At 42.7% G+C, this 23,921-nt stretch overlaps 2 protein-coding genes across 5 annotated transcripts in view; one reads left to right on the forward strand and one right to left on the reverse strand.

Annotated features, from left to right (window-relative positions):
• Positions 1-342: 342 nt before the first annotated feature.
• On the reverse strand, positions 343-2,826 carry SOCS3 (suppressor of cytokine signaling 3). Its single transcript, XM_063293324.1, has 2 exons — positions 2,702-2,826; positions 343-2,320 (listed from the first exon to the last, which is right to left on the reverse strand). The coding sequence occupies exon 2, from the start codon at positions 2,255-2,257 to the stop codon at positions 1,640-1,642; it is 618 nt and encodes a 205-aa protein (XP_063149394.1). The 5' UTR covers positions 2,258-2,320; positions 2,702-2,826; the 3' UTR covers positions 343-1,639.
• Positions 2,827-18,714: 15,888 nt separating this feature from the next.
• Positions 18,715-23,921, forward strand: part of PGS1 (phosphatidylglycerophosphate synthase 1) — a 40,856-nt gene continuing 35,649 nt past the window's right edge. For all 4 annotated transcript variants that reach the window (XM_063293326.1, XM_063293327.1, XM_063293328.1 and 1 more), the window contains exon 1: positions 18,715-18,861. In XM_063293326.1, coding sequence (XP_063149396.1) covers positions 18,719-18,861 — 143 coding nt within the window. In that variant the 5' untranslated portion in view covers positions 18,715-18,718. The remainder of the gene's footprint in view (positions 18,862-23,921) is intronic.

The following is a 23,921-nucleotide window of genomic DNA, read 5'->3' on the forward strand; positions in this document are numbered from 1 at the left end:
TGCAAAAGGCTGGGGGCAGTTATTGCTTAAGTGCAATCCACACAGACTCAATCAGTTCTGAAGGTACAATGAATCTCAGTGTCCAACATGGTAAGGAGTCTTGATACCTTTCTAGAAGAGTTTCCTTTTCTTAAAAAAAGCAGCTATGTCTAGATGTGCAGCTGCTTTACTACCACCGAAACTAATGGCAGCAAAACAGCCTTACTTTTGAATGCAGTCTTTCTTGGCCAAGGCCCTTTGCTTTCTATTATTAAAAGATTACTGGAATGGGATCCAGGATGTAGATAGCATTGGAGATAAGGCACTTTAGGGAGGGTAGAAGAAGAGAAGTGAGTCAAGCAATTCATTTAAAAAATAGTTCTTTTTATTATAAATTATTGAGTGCTGTCTTTAAAGTCCCTTGAATATAAATATAAATAGATGTGCAAAGTTTTCTTCCAAGTTTGATTTTTGGTGGAGTCTTCAAGCATGTCTAACAGCCTTCAAGGCTGAAGGGTAGAATCTTTATAAAAGACAGAATGATTTTTCTTAGGCAGGTCTGTAAACATTTCTTTCTGTAAAAACAAAACCTTATCTGCCCTTCTAAAACCCTGATATGCAAAAATAAGCTGAGCCCACAAAATTTTGGTTACAGTTTTTTACCAAAAAAAAAAAAGAAAGAAGTTAAATTAAATTAGAGTTCCAGGTAATTCTCTTGTTGCTACATTCCTGTACGGTTTTAAGTTATTCAGTGCAATCGAGGACCCAAACAAATCCACAACCTCTGCTACAGATGTAATGCCATTTTTCTGATGAGCTAAAATTCCAAAAAGGAAGGCAAGAAATTAGCAGCCTGAGCAGAGAAGTCAAAGTAGAATAAAAACTCAGGAGAAACAGCCAGATCATTTAACATTCAGTTTGGTGTTCCAAAAGCAACGATGCAGTTTCAAAGAGTTATGTCCTTTGCCTGCATAATGGCCCAGAGAGTGAATGGTATTCTCCTTGTGGGATGTTCATTAATAGTCCATGGAGGATGTGGATTTCTTCTTAAGGCTTAGTTCCATGAATAAATGTTGTGGCAACAACCTCTGAGGAAGAGACTTGGGATGAAAGGAGATTTGTCCCTCCTGGAGGTTGTAAGAGGTAAAGATTAATAACAATAACCATAACAATAAAAAGATTTTCCCCTTAAAACTGAGGAAAAGGTTGATTTTCAGGCACTAGCTGGATTCCAGTGCATGCATTCCTTTGTCTGAAGAATGGTTTTGGTCAGGAGTCATTAGAGGTGGCCTGGTCCAGTGCAGAGCAGTCAGCTCTTTGTAAACGGTCCGTTGGTTGAGGAGATTTGCAAACCATTCTGTCGTGCCCATCCTAAGCCAGAGAGACAGTTTTATCAAGGAGCAACAGCCTGTTCCACAGTCCAACAGCATCAGTCGCTTGCACAAATCCCCCTTTGGCAAGTTATCCAGCACAAGCGACAGCAAGACAGTTTCTCTGGGCAGAGGTTCCTTGGCTGTTCTGTGTGCTGGCCCCCTGCCCCTTTCATAATCCACATGCTAGGAAAAAAAAGTGTGATTTTTGCCCTGGATTCTCCATCTTCATCCTTTCCCCATTCTGCTCTTGTGCTTGTCTCAGGGGCTAATCCTGCTGAAAAAGCCCCTTAGAAAGGCGCATCATACTGGTCGAGGAAGTCTTTGATGGGGGCGGGAAGCTGGGTCCTCTTCTCATAGGAATCCAAGTGTCCGTTGACTGTCTTGCGGCACAAATGTTGTAGGGTGGAGACACTGGAAGAGAGGGGGCGGCTCAGCACCAGCGGAATCTTCTCTCCACCTGAGTAGATGTAGTAGGCACGTTTAGGGTGTGGTGCCTCCCCTGGTTGTGGCTCAGGGAGGGGCATGTAGTGATGGATGAGTTTGAGGACACAGTCAAAGCGGGGCACAGGCTGGCTGCTGTGCGGGTCACTCTGGAGCGAGAAGCTGCCCCCTTCACACTGGATCCGTAAGTTTTTGGTGCCCGACTCGGTCTTGACGCTCAGCGTGAAGAAGTGGCGCTGGTCTGAGCTGTCACGGATGAGGAAGGTGCCGATGGGCTCAGAGCTCAGGAGCAGGTTGGCTTGGCCACCTGTCACTGTGCTCCAGTAGAAGCCGCTCTCCTGCAGCTTGCGCACAGCCTCCACCACCAGCTGATACTCGCTCTTGGAGCTGAACGTCTTGAGGCGCAGGCTGGTGTCCAGCGGGTGGCTCATCCCGGCACTGGGGAACTTGCTGTGGGTGACCATGGCGCAGGGAGCCAGCTTTGCAAGTAATCTGGGCTGCTGTGCAGCGGCTGCTAGGACGGGGACCTGCGAACGGAGGGGAGAAAGAGTTAAAGACAAAGGGCATCTCCACAGCCACTTCACCAGCAGGCCCAGCCCAGCGCATCTTTCCCCTGGCATTCAGAGCTGGAACGCTACCCTCCTACAGGATGGCTGAGAGATTCCCCCAGTTTGGTCGCTGCCTGCGTCTTGGGCCAAAGGCTACGCCAGACGGCATCCCTCCCCGCTGGTCCCCGAGTCACCAGAAATAACTACCCGGCCACCCTCTCGCTGGGTCCGGGCTCCACGGCTTCGCTTCGCTTTCTCTTGCGGTAGGCTCCGGGCGCCCCGGGAGCGCCCCTGCCTTTAGCAGCCCGGCAACTAGCTGGCCAGCTGTTTCCCAGAGATTGGAGCAGGGTCGGTGGTTACCTGGGGAGCAGGAAAGAAATCGCGGGGGAATCGAAGCGGCTGGCAGCGCGCGGCTGCTGGCGAGGCAGAGCGAAGAGCGGTCGGCTTTAGCGCGCTTAGCTTGTCCTACTTTACAAAGCCGCCAGAGCCCTATCGGAGGCTTTTATAGAGCATCCGACGGCTCCGCCTTCTGGTTCCTGGAACTCGGCTTCTGCCGGGAGGGCGAGCGCGTCCCAGGCAGGCAGCCAGCCAGCCAGCGGCCAGCCCATTCCGGGCAGCGAGGCCTCCTTTCCCCTCCCCCGCTCCCTCCCTGTCCTGGCCGCTTCTCGGCCCGCCGCTCGCTCGAAGGAACCAGCGGGAGGGCTGGAGTCACATCGCTCCCTTGGCGAGGAAGACCTGCGGCTTGCGGGCAGAGGCGGCCGCCTTCTCCCTCTGAGGGGCGATCTTAGGGGACGTGGGAGCAGAGTACTTCCACGCGAGGCGCGGTGCCCGGGGTAGCGGAGCGGCACGCTCTTTTCCATGCCCGGACAAGAAGCTTTTTCCCGAGAAAAGAGCGTGGGAAGGAGCATCAGAGAGACGTGGCGGTCCAGGGCGACGTGGTGGCGGTCAAATTCGCGTGTCATCTCAAATTCCTTCATTCCTAATGTGGTTCTGTGGCTCTTCCAGTCACTGTTTTGCATTTCTTCTAAAACAGCCATCTTTCCAAAGAATTTGAGTTCCCTTCCCCCTCCGCTAGTTCCTCTTTCATATTTTACTGCTGTAACGATGGGCAAGATGAGAACCCGCGTGGGTGACCCACGCTAGAGGGCGCCCTTCCTGGGATGTAGCAGGGACATTTACTGGCATGGGTGACACGGCACGGCAAGGGCTTCTCAGGTCACCGAGTGGCATAACTCAACGTTTCCTTTTGAGAAGTTCATGCTTGCCAAATAACGCCATTCCTGATTGTCTGGGGAGAGGGTTCTGTTACCGTAGCCTCCTTAGTAGGGCTCTGCGATGGAGGGATTACAAAGAGTTTGCCAGGACAGAGATCTAGATTGTCCGTATTGGCATACATACTAGCTACCCAGAAGGTCAGCAGCCCCATATTATGTACGGGTCTGCTGTTGGTCCAAGGAGCTTCCATAGCAAATGGAGAAATGGGATTTGTTATGAGCTGTTTGGGGCTTCTATGAGTTGAAGGGGCAGGTGGTAAACCTGTGAATGCAACAAGAACTGCTTCCTGATCAGACCTTTAGCAGGAATTGCTGTGTTTTGTTGGTGGAATTTTACTGAGCTCCACATGACTTCTTCCAAACCTTTCTTTCCTTCTATTGCTATTCTAAAAATAATTGAACACAAATGGAATTAGCTGTCCAATGTCCTTTGTTTGGTAGCAGTGAGGGACCATCTATTTGGAAGTGCCCCTTGTAACTCCTGAGCCTCACAGACTTTTTCCACAGCCTACCTGGGAGAAAACCTTCTCCCTCCTATTAACTCAACCTGGGTACTTACAGAGCAACCACAGAAATGTGTCACATTTATCTTATCGGGAGAGCTAAAACTTGCATGGAGCAGCCTGGGAAACCCTCTTGTTGCACTGATGTCAGTCCAAAGGCATTTCCCAATCTCTGAGATGACAGAAATCTAAATATAAATGTTTCAAAGCATTGGCTTTGCAGAAGGTGGCCCTCCCTCCAACTTCAGCATTTTGTAGTGTTTGGCTGGATGCTTTTGGACTGGGAAAAGGTTTGGTGTTTCGTTGTCCAGCGCATTCTTGGTTGTTATTTTCCCCCTCCCAAGGACAACATTCCATCCTATCCTTACCTGCCCTTTCCAGCAGAGCTGCAGGGAAGAGAAACGTTGGGAACCAGAAGAGCAAGAACCGCTCCCCCTTCTTTGCCTTAATTTGGTGCCTCAGGGCTCAGGGAAACAGGTCAGGTTACTGAATGAACCAATGACTGGATGTGCTGCAGCCACAACTCTTAAGGGAAGGAGTTGGTTTTGCAAGAAAGCAGGAGATTGAGGAAACCTTCTGAATAAAATTATGGGCTCTGATGGTGGCTCAACTCCTGACATTTTTCTAGGACATAAGAAATGTGATGTGCAGGCTGGAACAGCCCCGGAGTTGCAGAGCAAAGGAAATAGAAAGCCTTTTGGATAGTGATTGTGTAAGGCACACTTTATGCAACCATTGTGTATTTTGCAGCTGGAATGGTATTTTCCACAATAAGCATGTAAAATGCAAAGTGTATATACAACCCTAAATGCTCAGAAGGGATGGGTGCACCATGAATATTGGTTGACTGAAATTTCTCAGAAAATGCATGTGTGTATGCACTTGCATCATAGATATTGCTGCAGAAAATATGATTCTCATATGAAAGATGAAACAGCAACATTTAGTGCTTTATTTAGAGGATCCATAACCCAGTAAATTTGCAGTGGTTTATTTATGCATGACATCCAGATTCTTCACGTTGATAGCATTCAGAGTAATTCAAAAATGATTTCAAAGAAGTGAATTGGATCTCTTGTGAGCACAAGACAACCTCTCTCTGCTATTAATTGAAGCAGCCCAACTTTTTTTTTCCAGGTTGCCATGGGAACCTGAAAAAAAGATGCTGCTGTTTTAAGGAGTTGACTCATTAAAGTTAACAGAACTCTTAAATCCCTCAGCGTTTGAAAGGCAGGCTGCATTAATAAATAACAGAGAGGTGCTGTGCTTGCAAGAGGTTCAAAGCACTTCTTCCAAATGATTTTTGAAGAGTGCGCAGCTCTGCTAAGAATGCTGTGAAAATAGTGCACAAGCAGTGGTTGTATGGGTTTGCATTGCTTATGTATTAGTGTAACTGAAGTAACAAATAGTGTAGAGTATACATCCTGTGTTAATTTATTCAAGCTCTAACTTTATTTGCATTTTAATTTCTCCATGTTCTTTTCAGCGTGTTACAAAAGCTTTGGAGAGTTCAAACAGCACTTGTTTGAAAAGTAAACTGAACAAGCCACTAGGATACCAACTTTATTCAATTTCCACACTGTATTACCATTTCAGGGACAAAATGACTTGATTATGTATATAAATTATATATATAAAACTCCCTTGCTGGCTGCATTCAAGGCAGTGCTGACATGTTCATCATCATAACCATTCTTAATAATTGTGATAAGTTGTAAACTACAAAATAGTTACTAGGAATAGATCAAATAAAGTGCTAACGTACAAATGTGAAGAAATATTATATTATTATGTCACTTTTGTTTCCTTTGCAAAGATATATCTGGTGGGAAAAAAAAGTCCAACTGGTGCCCCCATCTTCCCTATGTCTCAGTGCTCAATACTGGCTGGCCTGCAAGATCAGTCTGTATAATTTTATGTTAGAGATGAGTTCTTGGCAGGTCTTCCTGCCATGCCTGAATGTTATAGCCTCAGAACTCCAGTGTAAGTCTCCTTTATCTCTTTTCCCAGTGAGAGATGATCACAGATATACTAAGTCTGGGCTTGGGAACAAGCAGTGTCTGTATATACTGCAATGGAGGGAGGGAGGGAGTTTGCCTTGCCCCAGAGCAGCTGCCATAAGCAGCCAGGAACAAACACGAGCAAGCAGTTCTGGGAAGTGAAGCTGCAATAGCAGCTGCTTCAAAATGCAAACAATAAGATGCTGCCCAGAGTCTTTTCCTGGAGTAGAAGCAGAGGGCAGAAACGGGGGGGGGGGGGAAATCATACCAGGTGCTGTTAAGGAAAGGAATGAAAGAAGTCTGGTGTTCTGGTGCTTGTTTTAAATAAATAAACCAGAGTTGAACAGGAAGGCTGGAATCTTAATCCTAGATGGTGGCTACTAGGTGATGACGGTACTAAAGCAGACATATTAGGGCTAACTGACCTGGATCACAAAAATCCAGACTACCACTTAATGACAATAGAGAATTTGAGTTTTTCACATATCTCTTTGCTGTCATCTAATGGTCATCTAGACTTCTGCACCACAGATCTGGTATCCCTGGTCATGGCAGATGATGTCTGAGTTGCATCCCATCCGGACATTTACTGTGCATGCTGCAGAGCCCCTGCATGTATTCAGAAAATTAAGCATCACTGCTTTAATGGGGCTTAGTCCCATACCAGACCACATGCAGTATGAATAGGATCTTCTGATTTTTCATGTTAAAAGGCAGTGAGAGAGGAGAGAAACTGATGTCCCTCCCCAGTTCTATTTCCCCAATTTTATTTACGCTTCTGAAATTGCTCAAGTTCCACTGTGGAAACAAACCAATGAACAAAGTACGATCCTACTACAGATATCAATACTCTGCTGTTACACAAAATGGGATGGCGTTTAGATTGGAAAAATAGCACAGCTGAAATGTTTTAAATCCTTGTACTCCTGCCACTTAGTAACATATGGCTGCGAGAGCTGGACCATAAGGAAGGCTGAGAGAAGGAGGATAGATGCTTTTGAACTGTGGTGTTGGAGGAAAATTCTGAGAGTGCCTTGGACTGCAAGAAGATCAAACCAGTCCATACTCCAGGAAATAAAGCCAGACTGCTCACTTGAGGGAATGATATTAAAGGCAAAACTGAAATGCTCTGGCCACATAATGAGAAGACAGGACACCTGGAGAAGATGCTGATGCCAGGGAGAGTGGAGGGCAAAAGGAAGAGGAGCCGACAAAGGGCAAGGTGGATGGATGATATTCTAGAGGTGACGGACTCGTCCCTGGGGGAGCTGGGGGTGTTGACGACCGACAGGAAGCTCTGGCGTGGGCTGGTCCATGAAGTCACGAAGAGTCGGAAGCGACTGAATGAATAAACAACAACAACTCCTGCCACTGCTGATCTCATTAACACTAAAAGTTCTCCCCACCCTAAGCTGCTTTAAAATTAAAAGTAATAAAATGAAAACATATATTTTTAAAGTCAGGAAACTCCAGCACAGACTACCCATGTCACACCTGCTTTAGCCTTTGCACACCCAGTTGTGTATAGGAGAAAGAGTGTTTTGTCTAGCATGCTCTATCTCGCTACCTCCTTTTAGGTGATCAGTAGGTTTACACCTGAAGAGAAGGGATTAGTGTGCCTGTTACTACTTGGACAAAACACATTGCCATAGATGAACTAACAACAGGTGCATCCACATCACCAGCATTTCTAAGTTTGAAACTGACCCATGACTGTTTTCACTTCTGCCAAACCAGCCTTGAAATGCAGAGAATGCATGAAGAATACTGTAAGCCTGTAATTACTCACACTCTTTCCTTCCAGCTGATTAACAGGCGAATACAGCTATTCTCCCCCCCACTCCGTTATCAGCAGCCAGGGGAATAAAAATGCTCTCACCCCCATTCCACAAGAAAAGGAAATAAAATAAAATCCTATCACACATTTTTTTAAATACATGCATTTGTCTAGTGGTTTGCAAAACATTTTGAGAAGTTGCCAAAATGGGAAGCTGTGTGACAGGAGATTAATTATAAATGATGTAAACAAAACTATTACAATCCTCAACTACTTCTCAGCTACCTTGCCACCATTCTTCCTTTGCATTTAAACACCTTTTTGATTTGTGGAGATGAAATTATATGTGCTGGCTATTTTGCAAACACACACATTTCCCAAAAGGTTTGACCCTGTTGTATGTTGCTATGCTGGGTGGATGGGTGTGGGGGGAGATATCTTATAAATAATAAACACAGGAAGAGATAACTTCCAAAAACAGGAACAAGAACTCCTCCGAGTCTTAAGCCAGGGGGCAGAGTGAGGCAAGAGTTCCTGATAATGGAAAAACAAACCATCCAGGTCTGCATTGCCACAGCAATTGAAAGGAAGAAGCCAGCTTTGCAGTGGTTACAAATACAGTAGATAAGCATTGGGAGATCAATCAGGTAGGAGCCAATCCTGAAGTAGTGCAAGACACTGTCACAGAGATGCTCAAAATGTTAGTTTCATAAACACATTTTATATGTTTCCTAATTCTTCCTGCCATAAAAGTTTATGAACTAGTTTCTGTCCTCATAGGTATTAATTTCTAATCCAGCACAAGGAATATGATGAAGGATTTGGCATCAAGGATTGACTTCACTTATATTTAGGAGCAGATCACTGTGTCCAAATGCCTTGCTGTAGGATAAAAGTATAAATCCTCATGCTATCTTTTACCATCGTTTTACCTAGGAGACCACATCTTTGGAAAGTAAATCTTTTTTTTCTTTCCCTGACCAATGGCAGAGGATATGAAGTAAATCCAGTCCCATAGTCAGATCCCTAGTTTAGGTTATTATCCATCAATTTTCACCAGCTACTTAACAGCTCTCTCTTCCTAGCCATAGTTGGCTTGGAAAGGCAGATCACTGTGGTAAGCCACTTCTCTATTATTGTCATAATCATGAAGTCAACAGGAGTGAAGTTCAAGTCAGGGGAGACTTTATCTTTGCTGCTTTCAATTTAGAGAATGTGTTATCAGATTAACAGAGTAGCCAGGTCAATCCTACTACATACTCCAGGCTAAATCCCTAATTTATCTCCTTTTACATGTTCCTTTTAAAACTGATTAGCTCTAAAATTTCTCCTTTCTCATTCAGGTGATGGAAGTGATGATAGTATAGAAGGAGACCAGGGGAAGAAGGAGAAAGAACACTGTTTTGCTAATGTGCACTTCTTGCTACTCAATGTAGTACCACTTACACTGGTTTCGTGATGTTGAAACCATTTGTGGAAGGCATATCAATACTGTATTTTCAAACACGAGTTAGATATTTTATGATACTGCATATTAACCAACAATTCCCAGTAATGTATAGTAAGGAAATGCAAATTACAGTAGTGTAAATGCCACAAGAAAGACAATCAGATATACGAATAAAAAGGTTCAGGAGTCCAGCCAGCCCTCTGGAAAACCAGAATAGAATTTTCCTGAAGTATCATCCTGCTTTATAACTATCTTAGGTGTATCTGCACTCAAGACAAAAAACTTCCAAAAGTGACAATATTTTTTTTAAATAATCAAACACCATTATTATCTAGCTACACCTGCAATTCTCAGAGCCCCTGGAAAGACACAGCATTAGTTAAATGGAAACTTCTTCAAGATACCAAGTGGATTGACATGTGGCACTAAGCCCAAAACAGACATACTTGTGTCACAATGTGTGTACTCAGCTGCTGAATTTTATTCAAATTTGAACTGTGTTCCAGGGTAATACTCATATCCAGAACAACCCAAGAGAATCCTGTGGCACTTCAAGCGTAACTACATTCATTGTGGCAGGGTTATTTATCAGCTGTATCTTAGTTAGATGCACTACTTTGTGCTATTCCAGACTGCTACAGCAGCAAGAACTAGGAACACTCTGGAAAAGCAGAGCAGGATGATGTGAGTACATAAAAATAGAATACTTCCTTTTTTGTATGGATGTAATTGGCATGGTGGAAAGAGTGCCCAAGTTAGATTTAGATGAGCAGGATTACGACCTCTTATGTTATGTTGCATTGAAAGTTAGACATGGGGACTAATTCTGGGGTGGCTCTTTTGGAGAAAGGTTCCATTCTAAGGGCATCCCATCAGATGTTGGAGTGTGAAGCTTCCCTGGATGGTCTCCTCTCCCAATACACACCATCAAGGAGCACACTGGGAATGGGAAGAAAAGGAAGCTAAATTCTAGAGCAACTTCTGCCAGTCAGCCATGCTACAGGTTTGCTGAGAACCCTTCTCTAAGTACTGAAGACTTGTACACCTTCTTAAGCTGAGAAGCAGAGAAATGTATTAGCTATCCCCGTGGCAAAACCAATATTCTGTTCCAAAAATTCAAGCCAGGCTACTGCAGGCTTGGAAACTAAGTTGTTTATTTCAAAACTCTCCACATTCAGCACCCTCCTACCCGTGCCTCCATAGCTGAGCTGGTGCTTGTTGGGCAAGGCTCATGTCCTACATGTCTGTTCACAGTGTACCAAACAGACTCCTTTTGGCACAATGCATGCATTGTTTTTCCCTCATTACCCAGTGCAGCCAGCCTTTTGCCATGTTCATGGTTTTTCAGATGAAGGGAACAGGCGTAAGGACATCTTTCTCGTAAAGTCAGGGCAGGGAACATTCAAAAGACAAATGCAAAGTGTGTCTAGATGGTCTTGCAAAAGGGAGGAGCAAAGAAATGGCCGTCTTAAAGAAATGATAGCACTGATGGGCAAAAAGAATATTAGAATACAAATGATACATTTTTTCAATATTTTTAGATAAGGTAACTTTTCAATAGTTTGCATATAGAGAACAGTACAATAGAGCACAAAGTTACAGTAACCACTTTTAGGTATGCAGTGCTTAAATCTAAGTGAAATTAATGAGATTACAATATTTTGTTAAAAAAACAGGCTCTGGCGTCATTTTTTTCTCCATGTAGTAACCTGTGCTGAGAAAACTGCTGCCACTATTATGATAGGTCAGGATAACAGTCTCTCTTATTATAGGCCAGATCCATTCTTATTTCCCTTACAATCAGCCAGCACCATGCTAGCAAAATTTGATGACAACACGACAATTTTTGGCCATGCAGTTGTGTTTTCAAAATAAATGCTACCCCAGTTCCCCCAAAATACCCCCCCATGTCCTAAGTATGCAAAAGTTGCCCACTCCTGCTGTTGGCAACAGCAACTGTTTGCTTCACTATAGTTTGTAATATAAGCCACAATTGACTGTGCTCATGTATAGTGCTAAGCCATAATTTATGGTTTGTAAAACACGGGCTGAGTTCACAGAACATACAAAGCCAGGCTCATACAATACAACTATGATTTAGCACAAGATATGAGCCCAGTTAATGTACCTATTTTCTAGGTAATAGCTATCACATCTTGAGATTTATTGCACAGGTTTACTATGTGTAAAGAATTGGTTTATTTGTTCTTCAGCTTCCATCACTAATTGGATTATGTCACATTCCAGTATTTTGAAAGAGAGAAAAAATTGTCCTTGTTCCACACTGTACTTTAGACCATCATGTTTCCCTTTCTTGCCTTTTTTCTTAAGCTAATTCTCCCTCAACCACTGTAGCCATTCCACAAAGATTAATTACTCCAATCCTATAGTGATTCTGATTTTCTACATTTTTTCCAGCTGGAAAATTGCTACTCCTACTGAAGCCTTGCATAGAATGTCTTTTTTTTTGTTTACATCACAGTAGATATATATATGAAGTTGCTATTTCCATTCAGCTGCCTAAACCATAGAAAAATCTGGTTAATCACTACTAACTCAGACCGAGCATAAATGGTCAGGAGGATTTTGAACTTTTGTAATTTGCTTGACACTACCTATATGCCCTTTTGTCTCAGGAATCCCACCATGTGATGTTGAGAAATCACAAGCAAAGCATGTGTTTTTATAAAAAGCATGCATGTTTCCTTTTAGGGATAACTTTATAAATCCCCAGCTCTGTGTAGAATATGAGGAACCAAATATAGTTTCATAAAGTTTTTACTTGGCTTTCTATTTTGGCGCAGTTCTAAAAATAAACTACTCGCCTAAGAAGAAAGGACTCGCCTAAGAAGAAAGCGATAGGCAGTGCCAGTCCCTTCCAAAGGTTCTGTCCCTATTCCAGCTGTGCTCACCTCTGCCTCTGAGACTGCCACATGCAAGTGCAGCATACTCAGACAGTTGGGGAATGCATATTCTGCCACCAAGACATACACCCGCTGGAAGTCTGTTTTGCACAGCAGTGACAGCTTGCTTTCCCCTGACAGCAAAATCCTTGTGTTGATTTGTTCTCCTCCAGTGAAAGCCAGGGTTTTCTGAGACAAAGCTTTGTAGTGGGAGACCCCCTCCCCCAACCACCACTGGGACAGTTAACTGATATGAGGGTGTGGCCTGGCTTCCTACTGAAACGTTTCTTGAGGGAATGAGCTTGAAGGAGATCTCAGGGGAGCAGGTTATTAACCTTTGCTTTCTCTTCAGTTAACCCAGGCTTCAACTGAAAGGGAGAGAGTTAAGGGAGTTAATCCATTTATTTACCATCTTCTATTTTAAGAAATCTTTTGGTCAGGTTACTTATTAACCTAGATAACTGTTCTTGTCTTTTATAGTCTTACAGTATATAAGGAGGAAGTTCCTCATGTTAACCACAAATAATGGCATTTTAAAATAAATATTTGAAAATCAGTACTTTATAAATAATAGAGAAAATTTGCTTTTAAAATAGATAGATTTAAGAAATACAGAGTAGATAGCAATGCTAATTTGTGCTATTGCTTTCCAAGTTTCATTTATGGAGAAATAAATGAAAACATCAAAAGCGCTTTGCATACATCCTTAGCCTGCACTCAAGCTGAATGGAAAGTTCTCCCAACTGTGAAAGCCACAATGGGAAAATGAAAGGGCACGTTCCTTAAAAAGAAGGTCACTGGTTTTTGTCAACTGCCCATGGGCATACAGCAGACAGATATTTTGAGAAATGAAGGGCATTTGGACATGTTCAGTGGGTTTGCCTTGGGGTGAATAACAGCCCATAACAGTCCTAAGTCAGGATTTCCTGCCTTTCTTTGATTTGACAGAAGACAGAGATGTTAAAGTCCCAAGAAGAACAAGATCTGGTTTCAGCAGGAAAAAAACCATCTTTGACTTGCACTCTACAAAAGATCTAATTTGCTTGAGAAGTGATTTGGAGATTAGTAGATTGCAAAGGCAGTGATACCTGTTGGAGACTGTGGGTGAACCCGTCTTTCTTTCTGAAAGTAGGTTTCCTACTGCTTGGTGCTGGGAAAGCAGCTGTAGTTCCCTAAATAACTATTGAACTATTTCAAGGCAAATGGAAACTCAAGCTGTTGCCCAGTACAGAAACAGTATATTTTGCTGCTATAACTGTGTTTGAAAGTTGTGATCCTGAGATTGCTCATGTCGAAGGAAGCTCCACAGCATGCCTTGGAAAATATAGTGTCCTTAGTGCTCTCTGAGCTTGGTTGTTTGTTGTAGGCATTTCATTACCCAACTAGGTAACATCATCAGTACAAGTACATGTGGAGTTTGTTCCCTGTTTATTATACAGTAGCTTGCCCTGCCAGTGTTGGTGGGGGTGTGGTTTTCTCCTTGGCAGTTCCTTGATTGGGGTATTGCTTTCTGCTTGATTGTTTGCCTGGTGTCAATGCCTGCTTCTCTGGGTGTTGGCTGCTGGAGAGGAGGTGTTCTGGTCTTTTTGTTTCCCTCTTAGCTTTTTTATGGTCTCTTTGGAGTGGTGTGTAAATGTGGTTTATCTCTATGTGTCTCTTGATGGCTGATTTGTCTGAATGCCAAGCTTCCAGGAATTCCCTAGAATTTTTGCATTTAGCTTGGTCTAGGATGATGACAATTTCCTTCCTAGTTGAAACTATGGTTGAATCTGTCCATACGTTGTGAGATTAAGGGGTTTTCATCATGTCTTCTGACTGCTAGTTGGTGTCTGTGGATACGCTCTGCTAGTTTTTTGCCTGTCTGTCCTACATAGTGACTGTTACAGTCCTTACACTGTATGTTGTCAATGACTCCTGTTTTTTCTTCTTGGGCTAATATATTGGAACATATATCTGAAGACACCTGCATAGGATCATCCTATTAGGAACACAAGTGCTTGTTAATTAAGGCTACTTCTGGTTCTCAGTCTACTTGAATAGCAACTTAAATACACCTATTGTAAGGGAACAGCAAATATAATTACAATAGGAGTTAAGTTCTCTAATTTTCCCCTCTTTGCCTCTGACCAAATATAATGAACAAAGAAAAACATGTGCCTTGCACTTGACTTCCTTACATTGTTTCTCCTGGATGTTGTTTTGGCATCTTAGTTGCACCGCTAGATCTTATTACAGTACTGTCTAGTATGCTTAGATCTGAAAAAGAAATCTAAATCTACAACTTGCAATTTCTTGAATCAATAACTGAGGAGATCTAGCCTTTTCTTCTCTGAAATCAATATAAGTATACATTTATACATTTTATGCAGAGTCTCTTAAGAGTAAGTTTCACTGAATCATTGAGATTTAGCCAGATACACTAAGATCAAAATACCCAGAATCATGGACCTCATTAACCTCTGCCTCACCATCTACTTTCAGTTTGATGGACAAATATACCAACAAATCAGAGGAACCCTCATGGGATCACCACTCTCAGGACTCATAACAGAGATTGTAATGCAGCATCTAGTAGTGATAGCACTCCCATGCATACAACCCAAAGTATGGATCTGGTATGTAGATGACACCTTTGTCATAATAAAAAAGAACAACTGGAGGAGACACATGAAGCCATCAACAACATCTTCAGAGGAATAAAATTTGCAAGGGAAGAAGAAAACAACAACAACAACACACTACCCTTCTTGGACATCCTCATCAGTAGAGGAAATGATGGCAAACTAGAAACACAAGTCCACTGAAAATCAACCCACACTAACCAAGTGCTCCATTACCAAAGTAACAGCCCAACCTCCCACAAGAGGAGCTGTGTAAGAACATTATTCAGATGAGCACAAACACACTGAGCAACCCAGAACACCAGAAAAAGGAAACAGACCACCTATACAGCATCTTCCAGCAAAATGGATACCCATGCAACTTCATCAAAAAGTGCCTCGCCACTCAACCCACTACAACCCAACCAACAGAAGCTATGAAAAGGATAACAATGCCATACACCAGAAACATCTCAGAAACCACCAACAGACTGCTACAACCACATGGCATCACCGTATCACACCAACCAACCAAAGCCCTTCAGAACATCTTAAGCAAACCAAAAGACCCAGTAGCCCAAGAAGAAAAAACAGGAGTCATCTACAACCTACAGTGCAAGGACTGTAACAGCCACTATGTAGGACAGACTGGCAGAAGACTAGCAGAGCCCATCCACGAACACCAACTAGCAGTCAGAAGACACGATGAGAACTCCTTAATCTCACAACACATGGACAGACTCAAGCATACTTTCAACTGGGAAACTGTGAGCATCCTAGACCAAGCTAAATCCAAAAACACTAGGGAATTCCTGGAAGCTTGGCACTCAGACAAGTCAGCCATCAATAAACACATAGAGATAAACCACATTTACAAGCCATTCAAAAGAGACAATAGAAAAGCCAAAAGACCAGAACACCTCCTCACCAGCAATCAACACCCAGATATGCAAAGATTAACACCAGGATTAACACCAGATGAACAATCAAACAGTACACAGTACCCTAATCAAGGAACTATTAACTCAGTCAATCAACCAAGCAGCAAACAACAGCCTAATCAAGGAACTACCAAGGAGAGAACAACTCCCCCACCAACACAAGCAAGGCAAGCCACTGTATATAAACAGAGAGCAAGACCCACTCCCTTTTCTCACTGAAGATGTTGCTTAGTCTGGCCTGCAAGAAAACACCAAGGCTCAGAAAGCACCAAGGACTCCACACTCCACTGAGATTTGTAGGAATAAACGGAAAAGTTTACCATAGAGTTGGTAAGAGTGCATAGATTCTCTCGTAGATTATAGATGTGCAAATGGGCATCATCATAATGGTAAAGATTTTTTTTTAATAAGACCAAGACATAAATTGTATTAAACTTTTCCATATACAGTAAACAGAACCATAGAATGCTAGAGTTAAAAAAGGGCTTGGAGATCAATAGTCCAAGTGCTAACTTTGTTGTACTGAGTTATGGTTGTCAGATAATATGGTATCAACACTGGGATACAACATGTGATACAGGGATGATACGGAAATTAGGCAACAAGTAGTTCACCTCCTGGCTTCTCATTTCCAGAGCTAAGAGGCCTACTTGAGAGGAAGAGGCATGGTGACCCTGGTAGTTGCCTGCATGGGGGTGGCGGTGGGAACAGCAATTGCCTCTGAGTTTTCTACAGTGGCATGGGTGGTCTGCCCAGGAGGAGGAGGAGCCAGCAATGGCAGTTGGAATCTTGGAAGGTGCCATAGTTAGAAAAAGGTATGGGGAAAGACGGGGAGCAGGAACAGTCTGTTCATTGCAATTGCTGGAGACTTGCAGGAGGAAGAAGAGGAAGGTGGTGCTGGTTGCCATAGCAGCAGCTACAATGGCGGGGAGAACTATATGGGCACCCTGAGTTATGCTAAGGCCTGCCACTTTCTCTGCAGCAAGATGAATATTGCCCAGAAGTCTCTGAGAAGCCGAGAACTGATGGTACAGCAGGCCTGGATATGCCGTTTCTGGACAGGTGGAATTTTTAGTAAAAAATGAACCATCAGTTCTCATGAACTAAACAGAACTGGCAAGATATCACCCCTGATGTGATGGATGGAAAAAGTAGTATGCACATATATAGTTTTTCTGTTGCTTTTTATAGCAAATGAATAATCCTATGCTTGGAAGCAAGGGCCACTGGATTTAATAGATCTGGCCATTTCTGGTAAGCACAGAGAATTATAGAATTTAATTGGACTTACTTGAATGGTTGCAGTCCTCTTCCCATTTCTTGGGAAGAAGCTGAATATAACTTGAATTACAGGTAGTCCTCTGGTTATGACGGCAATTGGGTTTGTAGTTTCCATTGCTAAGCAATGCAGTTATAAAGCGTGATGTCATGTGACCATATCACTTAGTGATGGGAATCCCGCAGTTCTGGTTGCTGTTGTAACCCCAGGACCACACAGGTCATTAAGCAGGAACAGGCAGGAGTCCCAGGCAAGCAGGTGCCACAGGAGGGCACTCCAGAGTGCAGGTACCATGGGAGTGCTGTGGGCAGGCGCTCTGGAGTGCAGGCAGGTGCGTGGGTAGGTGAAAAAAGTGGCGGGAGTGACTTCCTGCTGGCTTCCCCATTGACTTTGCTTGTGGGAAGCTGAAAGCGAACACTGGAAATTGTGATCATGTGACCACAGCTTGCTGTGATGTCATAATCATGAGCTGGGCAACAAGTGCCCAGATCATGATCACATGACCATTGGGGACGCTGCAACAGCCACAACTTTGCGGACTGGTCAGACTGGTCATAAGTCCCCCTTGTTCAGAGCTGTTGTAGTTCCAAAAGCATGCAGTACACATTTCATCATTTTTTGTCATCACCATTTATATTGGACTCTAATGACAAGTTCAAAAAATTGCTACCTATGCCTTGCCTTTACCTTCCAATTTAGAATTGCCAAATCAGAAATTGGAGATACTGCTTCTGTTTAATATTTCCAAAGCCACAGAAGAGGATAGTACAGGGGTTTGTGGATCTCATAAGCTTTCTAAGTAATCCTGTCCTACTTTCACTTCTTAATGCTTAACACTAAGATTAAATGCAATTCCTATCTTCCAGATGTTTTGGAGAACAACTCCCATTCATTATGCTGGCTGGGGCTGATGGACATTATTCAATACCTGGTTTTCTTTCACTGTTATATTCTATGCATTTTTAGGAATAAGCACAATTGAATTCAGTGGGGATGACTAATTATGAATTTTAAAAATGGATTGAACTTTAATGCTGTTTTTCCTATTCTGTTTGAATCATAGTTAACATGGTAAAACACACACACTTAAAAATCTCTGAAATCAGGATTACAGTATGTGTGTAATATACTGAAAAAACCCCTAACCATTTTGCTTAGTTTTCCTTTCGCTCTGTGCTATCAAGTTACAGGAACTCAGCATCTGTAATAATACTCAGATAATATCTTAGAAATATACAATAAAGCACAACCCTAGACATTTTTTTTTTCAGGGCCAAGTTTTACTATACTCGACCGAGATTTGGCTTATCCTGTCTTTCCTCCGGGAATTCAAGGAGGCCGTGCCAGGTAGGTTGGGCTGAGAGAGTGAATGGGTGGGTGACTTGAACCTGGGTCTCCTCTCTGCCAGTCCAACACCTCAACATCTACCCGAGAGCGGCTCTTTTGTAGTAGTAACGCTACTACTCCGTAGCTGTATAAATAAACCCAAACCGAGCAGGAGGCGATTACGAAGAGCGCCAAGAAGCACTCAGAACAACACTCAATTCTGTGGTCCCGAACTTTGCCTCAGCCGTCCATCTTCATGACCGGAAGCGGAACCGGCAGAACAGCTGGGGTTCAGCACCCGGAAACGGAAGTAGCTGGGTTTCCATGGCGGCGGCGGTGGTCGCCGCGGCTCCTGCGCTCTTGAGGCGGCTGCTGGATTGTTTTCCCCGCGGGAGGCCTGCTCTGGCGGCGTTCTTCGGCAGACTCTCAGACCGCCTGAGCCGAGGTCGCGAAAGCAGCGCTCGCAGGTGAGGAACGGCCGAAGTCCGTGCGGGCGGCGCTGGATCTTCACGATTCTGCGGGCCTCTCTCGAGGAGTCTCCCTCTTGCGCGCTCATAATTCAGCTGGGGTTTGGGGCTTTCCTAGTTAGTAGCAGTAATAAATGGGCTGTCCTGCCTTGGCTTGGGCTCAGTAGGGAGAAATACACGTTGGAACTTCTGTGATCCTTTACATGGGCTCTGCCGCTGTCGTAGTAGAAGCTGCAGTTGTGTCCTTTGGAGCATTCTGGATAATTGGATGGTGCTGACCTGAAGCAACGATAGAGATGGGGGTTGACTAGCAGGAGAAACAATTGTTTTATGTGAGTAAAAGGAGAATAAGGACTCGATTTCCAGATTTGTGCATGTGCTTGACTCTGTTTTATTGACACACCTAGCCTTGATTAGCTTTACCAAGGCTTACTAAACCCGCATGGGGGTGGGGGTAGATTGTATAACACACTGAACCATTAACTCATTACCAGGACTGGTTTGCTTAATGTACTGTGCTAAAATGTGGTTGCCTGGTTTGTGGCAGCACTTTGCTGATCTTTTTGTGGTTCTGGAACCCCTTTCCTTCATGATGAGGTGGGAAGTACAAATGTTGTGTAAAGCCTGACATTGGAATGTCACAGTTAAAAAGACAAGTCTCCAAACTTCTGCCAAAATCGCCCCATCTGCATTTTTCAATTCGTTTGTTTCAGTTTTTTCCCTAAGTGTCTTGTGCAACTTTAGACATTTTAAAAAATATTTTTTCTCAGGAATATTTTATTTTGATTCTTCATTTGCCTTTTTATTAATACTTGAAGTAAATTGGTCAAATTACTTATTAAATGGGTTCAGAATATAGTCAACATTTGATAAATGATACTTGCCGTATCAATTTGCCTTAGTTCTTAGCTTGAATGTTTTGAATCTGCTCCATACTTAAATGTTTCCAGCACTTCTGACATATAGAAACCATTTTATGAAAAGACCCAATGTCTTCCTTTATATGAACTTGGTGAAAAGAATAGCAAGAAGATACTGAAGATAAGGCTGAAAGACATGGGGCTTTACTACCTCCCCATAGTCTCAAAAAGTAAGCTGGGACATTTCAGAAAAATTAAAAAGAAGCAAAGTCCATGCCGGTTCTGCACTAGAGAGGTAGCTCCTGGAAGCTTGCAGCCAGAGTAAGCAAACTGGGAAGATTAATGTGGAAGTTTGACTAGGAGTGTTGGTAGGTAAGGCAGAGAGGAAGCAGTATTGTGAGTTCCAAAATACATGCAATGATTGCCTTTCTGTCTGAAGAGGATATAAACAGCACCTGCTGCAAGTGCAAGCTTTTTCCCTTATTGGAGCAGACAGTAAAGGGACATGAGAGAGTTGCTGCACTGAAATGCATTAAGGAAGATAATGGGTTCCGACAGGAATGCTGAAGCTCTCGAGGGGGGGAGAGAAGTAGAACACAAAAGAACGGGAGTGGGTGGGGAATCCTTTGACAGGCAAACACATGGAAGATTGTGACCCAAAGAAGCAAAATGTTCAGGAGGCACTCATTGCCAGTGAAACTTAGAGCTGGTACTAAACTGTCCCTTTAGAGGAAGATTGATAGGCCCCTGAACAAACCATGCCAAAAACATTGTTGAAGACACTTGGCCCCCCCAGTGATCGAAGAAACCCAAGAACTACTCTGAAAAAGAAGAGGCATATCATGGCATTGCCAGATTCCTTGCTATGGGGAAGCTGTATGCAGACTTGTATGACATTGTGTGAGGTGTATTGATTTCCAGGTGCCTATATACAGAACTTGATGGAGAAGTTACCAAGATTACTCAGATCCACTGAGAACTACTCTATTGTTTCTTTTTGATTCATTTGGGGACAAATGATACAGCCAAAAGAGTTTTTGAATCTCTGGGCAGGAAGGTGAAGGTAGTCTCTAGAAGTATAGAAACACTTTCAGGCTAAAGAGCAGAATGAAGTACCAAAAACAGCAGAAATGATTTTTTGAGGATTTTGTTGAAAATAAAAGGAAAGCCAAAGAGGGTATAAGTCCATGTCAGTCCTATCAGGTAGAACAGACTAAGAAACAGGGTCATGCAGATCTAAGCTATTTTTATTAGAACAGCTACAGGAACAGAATCTTGCAAGAGTGAATATGCTATATTTCTTCCTTTTTTTATTTTCATGCGAATTGGGCGTGGGGGGCTGTCATGGGGGGGTTGTCTGAGGCATTTTCGCAATTACTTCTTTGGCCTGGGCTCGGCTTTCATTTATGGTTGATACCCTGGTAGTGGATCTTCCCTCTGTCATTCCAGGCCATCCTCTTTACTACAGTCCATTGCAAGGTGAAAGTGGTGAATTGGTACTTGTGAGATGGCAAAAGTTCTTCACTCCTATTTGGCGTTTGTCTTCTCTCACAAGGGAGATGGAACCCTAGCTGGCCATACCACTGGGGGAGTGAGGGAACTGAGCTGAAGTTAGACAGGTCAGTTAAGTTAGTCCTTAGCTGAAGTTAAGTTAGTCCTTATCAAAAAAGGGAAGAAGCAGGGTGCAGAGAACTACAGATCTGTCAGCTTGACATTTATACCTGGCAAGAACAGGTTATCATCAAACAGCATGTTTGTGCATACTTGTAAAGGCTTGTTATTTATAACAGGTACCAGCATGGATGTGTTGCAAACAATTCATGCTAATCTAACCTTATCTTCTTTGATAGAGTTACTAGCTCAGTAGATCAGTGAAAAGCTACAGACATAGTGAACCTGGACTTCAGCAAAGTCTTTGACAGAATACCTCATATTTTTGCTTAATAAAATAGCAAAATATGGGCTACATGATACTGCTGATAGATGGAGTCAGAGTTGGCTGAATGACCACATCGTTAATGGCTCCACTTCAGCTTGGATGGAAGCATGGAGTGGAGTGCTACAGGGCTGTGTCCTGGACCCTGTGCTGTTCAACATTTTTATCAATGACTTGGATGAGGCAGTTGAGGGGCCACTTGAAAAGTTTGCAGATGATGCAAAACTAGGACTGGTGGCCAGTACTTTAGATAAAAGAGAGAAGGTTAAAAAAAAAACCTAGACAGGAATAATGAATTGAGATGAATAGCTTGGAATTTAAGGGGGAAAATATGTAAGGCACAAGCATTGGATGTGGCAGGCTTGGCAGTAATACAGGTGAAAGGGATCTGGATGTCCTTGTTCACCACAAATTGAATATGAGCTAAGAGTGTGATGCAGATGCTAATAAGATAAATTTGTTTTGGGGTGCATTAAAAGGGGCATAGAGCCCAGATCATAGGAAGCATTTGTTTCACTCTACTTTGCCTTAATTGGACCCAATTGGGAGTACTATGTCCAATTCAGGGCACTGCAGTTCAAAGAGGACAGCAAGAATTTAGAGCAAGTATAGGGGAGGACTACCAGAGTGGTGATGGGTCTGAAAACAAAGCCCTGTGAGGAACAGCTAAAGAATCTGGATAGGTTTAGCCTACAAAAAGGGCAACTTAGGGGGGATATGTAGCGGCATTCATATATTTGAAGGGTTGTTGCACAGAGGGAGGGGTAGACTTATTTTCTTTGCCCTAGAGGGCCTGACTGGAACTATTGAGTTAAAACCACAAGGAGGTTCAATTTAAATATCAGGAGGAAGAATCTGACTGGCCTTGTCAGTCAGTGAAACAGACTGCCACATGAGGTGGTGAATTTTCCTTTGTGAGAGGTCTTCAGAGACCTTTGGGAGGAGATGGGTGGTGACAGAAATTTGAAATATAAATAAAGTATATCATCTGTCAGTGAATTCTTTTCCAGCTTAGATCATAATCAGAACTGGAGGTGAATTTAAAGAGCTATGATGTTTGCTTTATATCAGAGCCAAACAGAGTGAACCCCTGAGATTTGTATTTCTAAGTCCAAAAATATGTAAGTTAGGAACATGTCTAATCAAGACAGGCACTTCAAATGGAACAACAGATTTTAATACCTGTTCTGCTTGAGAGCAGAGATACTTGATAATATAAAGAGGGGTTGATTTACCAACTCTACTTATTGCTGCAGAGACCTTTCAGTTTGGTTTATTGAGGCAATCACTGAAGAGTGAGGAGATGAACACTAGAATTGCATGACCTCAACAGACTAATTCATTGATGAAGTATTGATGAAAGTGCTTGGCATTCATTTTAGAGCTGAGTCAGAATAGAATTTATTTTTATTTATTTTTATTTATTTATTTTCTATCCCACCTTTATTATTTTTACAAATAACTCAAGGCGGCAAACATACCTATATACTTTGCTTTTACAAATAGTTTTGTTTACTATTATCTTCTTGATCTTTAAATGTAGGATTTATATTGCTAATTTTTGATGCAATAGAGGCAACCCATATAATTTAAAGCATTTATATACTACTTTTCATAATAACTATCTGTGGGTGGTTTATATTGCAGAGCAGAATTCTGCATTGGTTTTTGTGTTTCACTATTTACAGTTTTATGTTTACCAACTATTTGGAATCTCCTGCTGGGTTGCTGTTGCTTTTGCAATTGTTTGGCAAGATGCTTTTATTTAATTTCCCTAATAAACATTAAAAGTACAGAAGTTAGATTAAAATTTCAGGTAATTGAAAGAGCATAGCTGGATCGTTCACTTGGTTATCATACTTCAGTGACAAAAATTATTAATTTCATGCTTTTCTTTTGCCTACAAATTTAAGAATTAATTTGTGAGGGTGAAAATTGAACATTACTTTTACCAGCCTTACTACATTTGAAATATATAGAATATTGGCCTGTGAAATTATGTATTGGCATGCATTGGTATGTTCCATGTTAGGAATCATTTACAGTATGTACTTCAGCAGTGTGAGAAGAGTAGATATCCTGACAGTGTGGATGGTTGTCAATTTTGCCAATTCCACAGCTTTCTGTGCTCCTTTTTAATCCTTTGCAAGTTCTTATGCTATGCATTACCTCACCCTTGGAAGTAGTCCTTCAAATATCATGGTCATCTTCCTCATTTCTTTCTTAAGAAGCTGAGTTTGTCAGCATGTCATTAGATGCTAAAG

This window comes from Candoia aspera, chromosome 2 (genome assembly GCF_035149785.1).
Source record: "Candoia aspera isolate rCanAsp1 chromosome 2, rCanAsp1.hap2, whole genome shotgun sequence".
Classification (NCBI taxonomy): Eukaryota; Metazoa; Chordata; class Lepidosauria; order Squamata; family Boidae; genus Candoia; species Candoia aspera.